Genomic DNA, 9,924 nt, shown 5'->3' with positions numbered 1-9,924 from the left:
AAAACAACGGCTATATTTTTTTTTACTATAAATAAACATATTTACCCTGGTTATTTTACCCACAATAAATATTTCTCTCTTCTATCAAACAAATCAATTTCAAGAAATCAAGGTTCATGATGATTCACCCGTTTGTGATAATCATGACTATAATAGTCATATTACTTTTTATCCCAATCTTTAACATCGAAGATAATATGGAATTTCATCTACTTTTAGGCTTGTATGCAATGTTAGCTTTACCGCTTCTTTTTTGTGTAATATTTATTGAAATAAATGGATTTTAATTTTTATTTTGTTTAAAATTTATAGTTACATTATGTCCAACATTGTAAAGCTCGAGTTTGCAGCACTTGAAGTTAGCGGGAAAAACTATGTGCCATGGATGATAGATGTAAAAATGCATCTTGAGTCCATAGGAATCTCAAATGCTATAAATGAATTTAATAATTGCTTGGCACAAGACAAAGCAAAAGCACAAGTTTTTCTTCGTAAGCATATTGATGAAATGTTAAGATTTGAATATCTTGATGTTACTGATCCAAGTATTCTCTGGAATCTTTTGAAAGAAAGATTTGATCATCAAAAGGAAGTTATACTTCCAAATGCTAGAGATGAATGGAGAACACTGAGGTTTCAAGACTTCAAGAAAGTAAATGAATACAACTCAGCTTTGTTCAGAATATGTTCACAACTCAAATATTGTGGACAAGAAGTTACTGATGAAGATATGTTGGAGAAAACTTACTCCACATTTCATGCAACAAACATTACCTTGATGCAACAATATCGGATGCAAAAGTTCACAAGATATTCTGAACTGAATGCATGTCTGCTCGTTGCAGAGCAAAACAATGAACTCTTGATGAAAAACCATGAATCTCGTCCAACGGGATCAGTAGCACTTCCTGAAGCAAATGCTACAAATATTGATAGTCATCGAAACAATACACGTGGACGAGGGCGTGGTCGTGGTCGAGGACGAGGCCGTGGCTATTTTAATCGAAACCAAAGCCATAATCAGAACCATAATTCTGGTCGTGGACAAGGTAATAATCGTGGTCGTGGCCAGAAAAGGAATAATTACCAACATTCACAAAGAAACAATGTCCACACACAAGATAAGGCCAAAGTGGCAAGGCATGACACTGGGACATCACAAAAATCTGATGGTTCATGTTATAGATGTGGTAGCACAGGCCATTGGTCAAGGACCTGTCGCACACCTGCACATCTTTGTCAACTTTATCAAGAGTCCATTAAAGGAAAAGGAAAAGAAGCAAACTTCATTGATAATGTTGAATTCACTCCGCTAAATGTTGTCGATTTCTGCAATGACATGGAAGACATTAACTAAAAAAAATCTATTATTGTTCTAGTAAAACTGTTTTTCCTTCGTTTATTTTACATGTAATGCCTTTCCTTCAATAAATGAACTTTCTTTTAATAATAATTATGATTATGTTTATTCACTTATTATTCCTTTCATATGTGAAGTTTAATATGAGTCCAACTGGAGCACAACACCAAGAAAAGATTGGAGATCTTTGTATAGCAGATAGTGGTAGTACACATACTATTCTGAAATCAAAGAAATATTTTTCAAAATTAGTACCAACAAAAACAATTATACATACAATATCAGGTCCTGCAGACTTGATAGAGGGAACCGGGAAAGCCCATTTTATATTACCAAATGGTACAAACTTTTGTATAGAAAATGCCTTATTTTCTCCAAAGTCTAATAGAAACTTATTAAGTTTCAATGACATATATTTCAAAGGATATGACACAAAGACTGTGACCATTGAAAATAAGAAATATATGTATATTATAGACAAAAGTCATGTGCTTGAAAAACTACCAACACTTGATTCCGGTCTGCATTATACATATATACATATGATTGAATCAAATATGGTAATCGAAGGAAAACATTGTGATCCTGGGACATTCAGTTTATGGCATGATAGGTTGGGCCACCCAGGATTAACAATGATGCGAAGGATAATTGAGAATACACATGGGCATCCATTGAAGGACCAAAAGTTCCCTCAATCCAATAGCATAAAACCATGTATATCTTGTTCCCTTGGAAAGTTAATTATAAAACACTCTCCAATGAAAGTTGAAAGGGAATCACCTAGATTTCTAGAAAGAATTCAAGGTGATATATGTGGACCGATTCACCCTCCATCTGGACCATTTAGATACTTTATGGTCTTAATAGATGCATCCAGTAAATGGTCTCATGTTTGCCTATTATCAACTCGTAAGATGGCATTTTCAAAGCTTCTTGCCCAAATTATTAAATTAAGGGCACATTTCCCTGATTATACTATCAAAAGAGTGAGACTTGATAATGCTGGTGAATTTACTTCACAAGCATTTAATGACTATTGTATGTCTGTTGGAATTATTGTTGAGCATCCAGTTGCTCATGTACACACACAAAATGGTTTAGCTGAATCACTGATTAAACGTCTCCAGCTAATAGCTAGACCATTGATAATGAGGACCAAACTTCCTGTGTCTGTTTGGGGCCATGCAATCTTACATGCTGGATCATTGATACGCATAAGACCAAGTTCATATCATGTATATTCTCCACTACAACTTGCTTTCGGTCAAGAACCAAATATATCCCATTTGAGAATTTTTGGGTGTGCAGTATATGTCCCTATTGCACCACCTCAACGGACAAAAATGGGTCCTCAAAGAAGGTTGGGAATATATGTTGGTTATGAGTCAGTCTCTATTATAAGATATCTTGAACCATTAACAAGTGATGTTTTCACAGCACGCCTAGCAGATTGTCAATTTGATGAGGCAAATTTCCCATCATTAGGTGGAGAAAAGAAGATCATGGAAAAGGATGTGTCATGGCATGAGCCTTCTTTATCATATCTTGACCCTCGCACAAGGCAATGTGATATAGAAGTTCAAAAGATAATGCATTTCCAAGAAATGGCAAATCAATTACCTGATGCATTTACTGACACAAAAAGGGTGACTAAATCATATATACCCGCTGTCAATGTTCCAGCTCGAATTGACATTCCACATGGACAATTTGATGATAAAGTCACTCAAGAGTCTAAAACACGCCTGAAGCGTGGAAGGCCATTTGGTTCTAAGGATAAGAACATACGAAAAAGAAGAGGAGCAGAAAATGCACTAGATCATGAGGAAAGTGTTCCTGGAGAAACACGAATTATTCAAATTCCCCCAGGAAAAGAGGATGATGCACAAAATTATGGTCAGCCAAATAGAATATGTAACCAAAATGAAACTGACAGTATAAATGCAATATTTTCTTATTTAGTTGCATGTAATATTATGAATGATGATCCTGAACCACAATCTGTCATTGAATGTCAAAGAAGAAATGATTGGGCTAAATGGAAGGAAGCTATGCAAGTTGAATTAAATTCTCTTAACAAGAGAAAGGTTTTTGGGAACATTATCCTCACACCTGAAGTTGTGAAACCATTAGGATATAGATGGATCTTCATACGAAAAAGAAATGAGAAAGACGAAATTGTAAGATACAAGGCCAGGCTTGTTGCTCAAGGTTTCTCTCAAAGACCTGGAATTGATTATGAAGAAACTTATTCACCAGTAATGGATGCAACCACTTTCAGATATTTAATCAGCTTGGCAATATCTAAAAATTTAGAGATGCGTCTTATGGATGTTGTTACAGCTTACCTGTATGGATCACTTGATAGTGATATCTATATGAAAATCCCTGAAGGATTTAAAATGCCTGAAGCATTAAGTACAAAACCCAAAGAAATGTATTCTATAAAATTACAAAGATCTTTATATGGTTTAAAGCAATCTGGGCGCATGTGGTACAATCGTTTAAGCGATTATTTGAAAAGTAAAGGTTATAAAAATAACACTATTTGTCCATGTGTATTTATTAAGAAAACAACATCTGGATATGTGATCATAGCAGTCTATGTTGATGATCTGAACATCATTGGAACGAATAAAGAAATCCTTGAAGTGATTGAACTTTTAAAGAAAGAATTTGAAATGAAAGATCTTGGAAAAACCAAATATTGTCTTGGTTTACAGATTGAGCATATGCCTAACGGAATACTTGTGCATCAATCAAATTACACAGAAAGAGTCTTGAAACGTTTCAATATGAACAATGCAAATCCTTTAAGCACTCCAATGGTTGTTAGATCATTAAATATTGACAAGGATCCATTTCGTCCATGCGAAGAAAATGAAGAAGTCCTTGGTTCAGAAGTGCCATATCTAAATGCAATTGGAGCTCTTATGTATCTTACCAATTGTACTAGACCTGACATTTCTTTCGCAGTAAACTTGCTAGCAAGATTTAGTTCAGCCCCAACAAAAAGACATTGGAATGGAATCAAACATATTTTTCGATACCTTCGAGGAACTAGTGATTTAGGGTTATTTTACCCTAACAATTCAAAACAAGGTTTGATTGGTTATGCAGATGCAGGTTATTTATCCGATCCTCATAAAGCTAGATCTCAGACTGGATACGTATTCATGAATGGAGGTACTGCAATTTCCTGGCGTTCTCAAAAGCAAACACTTGTTGCCACATCCTCAAATCATGCTGAAGTGATTGCACTAAATGAAGCTAGTAGAGAATGTACATGGTTAAGATCAATGACACAACTAGTTTTAATTTCTTGTGGACTTGAAAAGGATATATGTCCAACTTTAATATATAAAGATAACTCAGCATGTGTCGCTCAAATGAAAGAAGGATATATCAAGAGCGACAGGACAAAACATATACCTCCAAAGTTTTTTGAGTACACTCAAGAGCTTATAAAGAACCATCAAGTTGAAATCAAATATGTTCAATCCAGTAACAATGCAGCAGACCTTTTTACGAAGTCACTTCCTACTGCAATATTCAGGAAACATGTCCATGGCATCGGAATGCGACATGTGCATAGAATATAATGTGACAGATGTCTAAATAAGGGGGAGTCAACTATACACTGCACTCTTTTTCCCTTCGCTAAAGTTTTTTTTCCCACTGGGTTTTCTTTAGCAAGGTTTTTAATGAGGCAGTACTTCAAGGTTGAACTCTAATTTGAAATGATGTCATCCAAGGGGGAGTGTTGTAAATAATTGAATGACAACATTTCCTAATGTCAAATGTGTAAGAGTTATTTTCAACTCTTATGATAAATATGTCAAATATGTGTAAGAACTCATTAATTATGTCTAGTGATTTAACTAGTATAAATAGCACTATCACATATGTAAAAGACACACCAATTTGAATACTTTATATAAGTTATCAAATTCTCTCCAAATCTTCTTTCTTCTTTCTTAAAGGTTCTTAGTTTAGTTTTACTAATCTTCTTTTAATTACATCAAATTTATAACAATTACTATATTATCATTGGGTATGTATTTTCCATTTTTCTTTCGTTTTTATCTATTTTAACGATTTAAAAAAAATAATCAAGGCCCCGTATCTCTCTCTCTCGCTCTCTCTCCCTTGCCCTCGCTCTCTCTCTCTCTCTCTTATGTCACTTTTACAACTCATCAAAGCAGTTGAAGTTCTTTCACAAAATTTCTTTCGATCATCATCTTCTTTGTCTCAAGCTCTTAAAGATTTCATCATGTCAAAGGTTCTCTATGTATTTGCTCATGATGATAATGTAGTCAAAAGCCCCCAAGCTCCTGACACTCCTATCGTTATCCAAGCAAACAACGTTGCCTTCTCAGATACGATCCCAAACTAATACAAGAATTCACGAATTGTAGATATGACAACTATGTCAAAAGATATCCTCTTCTCTATGCATTCTGTGATTTTCCAGATCCATTGTATCTTAAGAAAGTGTGTGAGTTTTACTATTCTTGAATTGTCGATGCTAAGCTCAAACCATCACCGAAACTATTGGAGATAATCATTCTGGGGTTGTTATCAATGAAGCCTCTTTTCGACTCGCTCTACGACTTCCTCAATCAGAAAACTACTCATAAACTCTTTCTATATAAAAATGTAGGTCTCTTCGACCCAAATTCGGGTATAATTTCTCTATTCTGGGTACCACTAGTGATCCAAATAAAAATACCCTTCATCAATGCTATTGTGTCAGGTGGAAGTATTTGACAAGGGTAATTGGCAAGTGTCTTGAACATAAGACTAGTAGCTTAAATCAGTTGAACCCGTTTGAGCAACGGATTATGTATGTCATGGACTACAACAAAAGATTTGACTTTGCTCGACTTTTTCTTTTATCAATCGGTTGAATGTATTACTGGGAACAAAAATCCAACCTATATTACATATCCTCATTGGATTGCATTAATCTTGGCTCGTACTATAGAAGGTTACAATGTTAACCATGGAGTCTACATACAACTTCCAATTCTCAAATAAAAGATTATCAACGCGGGCCCATTGATGGGGATATGCATCTTACTCGGTGCATAGAGGATTGGGTTGCAAATCCTTATGCAGTTGTATCCTATGAATTTGATGAAGGCGATTAAGATGATGATGTTGATGATGAAGAAGAAGAAGATGTTGATCATGAAGATGATGAATCTGAAGATGATACCAACACATTAAACATTGATATGAGAGAAGCCTCTACTCAGGGAATGACTAACTCTCCCCCAAGATTGAACCACCACATTCATTTTTCTTCGACATCTACTTCATCAATAACTCTTTATGAAGAAGCAATAACACCACACAGATCATCCATACCTCAAGCGAAAACCATTGATCCACTAATTCAAGTTGTAAATTCTACAAAACTACCTGTCAATGTAGCTAAGAATTCGGACCAGTCTTTGAATATGAATGTTTTCACACCAGTTAAAGACTCCTAAAAATCATGATAAAATTTATGAACAAACTAGACATATTTTCTAAACTCTCAGAGATTACGGTTTCAGTTTTCGACTTCGTATGATTTTTCTGTTATTTTTCTAAAACCGTGCATAAATGTTAAAAACGAATCAACAGTTTTTACTCTCACGACACTTTGTAACATGTTAAGCAAAGTGTTAAACATTGATAAATCATTATTTTGCACTTGTTTTTCTGTTGTGATCTAAGTATATATCACAAAATAATCACTGAATGGTAAGAGTCCTTTCTTACTACATATAGAACAAGATGAAACATAACATGTATAGTTATGTTATTGCTAAATAACTACATACTACACAACGAACTATAAAGATTATAGCTTCGGATTACCTTTTCAAACATACAAGATAAACGGGGATTTCAATCCCACTACAGAAAATGCTTTTACACTCACACTACATGTAAACTTGTTATCGTAAATTGTAAGACTAGTCTTCATGGTATTCTTAGAGTACTGGTTAAAATGCATCTCTTGTAGGGAGAGAGTGATAATTGTGAATAGATCTATATTGGGATTGACAACCCACACCCTTTACTGTTCCCACAATCCGACCGGCCAGTCGGGGGTGATAAATTTCATATCCATATCAACACCTAAAGAACGTCGCGTACAGGTCATCTCTATGATAGTATGGTTATAGCGACTCGCATAGGGAGATAACGACACACATAGTTTACGAGGATCTTTACTTTAAAAAGGGATTTAGCCATTTAAATTGACTTTCATTGTTACAAATATGAAACAACATGCATTCACTTGGTCTTGGTATTTAAGACTACATAACGTTATTTAAGGAAAATATTGGATTTTTCTTGGTTATACATATCATTTACAAACAAAGGTTTTCAAACTCGGGATACAACAGTCGGTTTTATTTTGTCTAATAAAACTACTATACTTTCTCGCACTAACCAGGGTTTTCAAACAGTACATCCAAAAGCTTATGAACTCACCAACTTAATTGTTGACACTATTTCAAAACTACTTGTATTCTCAGGTAATCGGTAAAACAGGTAACTACTAGCTTTTGAGGATGCAACGCTACAACGTCAAGGAATACATTTTTGTCATTATATTGTAATCGATTTTGAAACATGCAAACTCGTGAAATCATGTAACTTTCTCGATTATATTTATAATGGTTGTATTTACTTTAAGCACTATTATACTCGTTGTTATGATACTACACATGATGTCCTCCATCCCCGGACATTTTCACCATCCTTAGTTCGGGGGTGTGACAACTTTACTCCCTTGCCCAGAACCAATAAAATCCTGAGACAAATCAAATATCCCATCAACTAAACCCTTCCTCCTTTTACTCGCATCACCCATCAATGAAGGTTCAAAGTTTATACTATTGATAAAAGTTCCAGCCTTCACTTTTGCAGTAGATACATCATTCTCCTTTACAATACCCTTCCCTTCTACAATAATCTCATCCTCCTCACTGGACTCATCAACACATTCCACTATAAAACTACCATTCTCATTTCAGTTAGATTGCTTATTACAGTACGATAGATCACCTTCCATTCCAAAATTCCTAACACTTTGTATCTCATTCTTTTTAGCTCCGTCTTCCTTCAACTTACTAAGAAATTTAAATCCAACACCAGGAAATAATTCTTCACTCATTTCCAGATTCACATCCTGTTCCTTGAAATTACCCTTATCAACCCCTTCCACCCTAGAGTTCTCAACATGGCACTAAACAGAATCAGGGCATGTAGGATTAGGATCAACATCGACAGAAATACATGGATTAGCCCTAATCATCTGGCTAGTAACTCGTTTCAATTCTGAATTAGGACTTACAAATTCCTCATCATCCTTTGGTTCATCCCAATTCTTCAACAGAGTAGCAGTATTACCTAAAGGAATAGAGATATCATAGATTCCACCCATCTTCAATTCACCAGATTCACTAGCTTTGAATTCCTTATATTTAGCACGATCTCCAGACAACGAAATGCATGCATCAAATTCCCAAGAAGACACCGACTCCAAATCACCCTCAGTTTCTTCCTCTAATACTTCCTCTTCATAATACTCCACCGCATCCATAGGACTGCTATCATCATTTCCTATTCGCCATAGTTTCCTTTCAACATTAACCTTACCTTAAGATTTCCATTCCGACTAGCCAGTCCCAGTAGCCACAGCACATGATGTACTTGGCTTCCTTCAAGCTATATAGATCGTAGCAGAAGTTTGCTCAACCACCCCTGCCGGAACAACCTCACTCAAGACAACTTCCGTTTTTACATACCGAAAAACAGCACTCTTATTAGGGTGATTCAATTCCACATCCTTCAATCGATCCTTCTTATAAGAAGCACCCATTAGCACACCAGAAATGGGAAGAAAAAATGGTTCTACGATGTAAAGAGGAACACCAGAGAGCAGCGCCGGGGAAACACGAACTAGATCGCAATACCATCAGAGAGAATCACGGGAAGAGAGAGAAACTAGAATTTCTAAACTTTTTGTAGCTTTACATTCCGATCAATATACCAGTTGCTCACTAGTATATGAGAATCACGAACTATATTGCATTGTAAGGACAAATTTTTCGCAATAAAATAAATTTTGATTTTATATTATTTATTTATCCTTGCAATGGCGTGTATGAGAAATTAATGTTTGAAGGTTTCTATTATTAGCAATGATGGATTTGAGTCTTAATTAGGTTATTTGTGGAAATGTCGAGAATTTACCAAATAGGAAGAGTTTCTCATCACCCAAGTTTCAATTGGACAGAAACTTGGAATCATAAAAACTTGGTTGCGTGATGAATGAGAGACTCCATATTTTGGAAATTAGACTAATTCTTTGACAAAGTATCAAGTGAAGGACTAGGAGATCGAGCACACTAGGTTGTGTGTTGATCAAGTCCAGCACAAGAGTGACAAAGATATTCATCACGATTTACTAAAGCTTAGTAAATATGATTATACTTATAAGATTAAGTGTAATTCTGAGTTGATTGAAAGAGTTTCAATGAATAGCAGAATGA

General features: G+C 35.2%; 1 protein-coding gene across 1 annotated transcript; it reads left to right on the top strand.

The window, feature by feature from the left end:
* The first annotated feature begins 319 nt into the window (after window positions 1-319).
* Window positions 320-1,357, top strand: LOC145016576 (uncharacterized). The gene has a single exon (XM_078974847.1). The coding sequence runs from the start codon at window positions 320-322 to the stop codon at window positions 1,355-1,357; it is 1,038 nt and encodes a 345-aa protein (XP_078830973.1).
* The last annotated feature ends 8,567 nt before the right edge of the window (window positions 1,358-9,924 follow it).

This window comes from Lactuca saligna, chromosome 9 (assembly GCF_052625555.1).
Source record: "Lactuca saligna cultivar CGN05327 chromosome 9, ASM5262555v1, whole genome shotgun sequence".
Lineage (NCBI taxonomy): Eukaryota > Viridiplantae > Streptophyta > Magnoliopsida > Asterales > Asteraceae > Lactuca > Lactuca saligna.
This window is presented reverse-complemented; position numbering and strand designations above follow the sequence as displayed.

Bases quoted from the DNA above. Each gene is read 5' to 3' on its own strand.
- LOC145016576 (XM_078974847.1), top strand. From the start codon at position 320: ATGTCCAACATTGTAAAGCTCGAGTTTGCAGCACTTGAAGTTAGCGGG.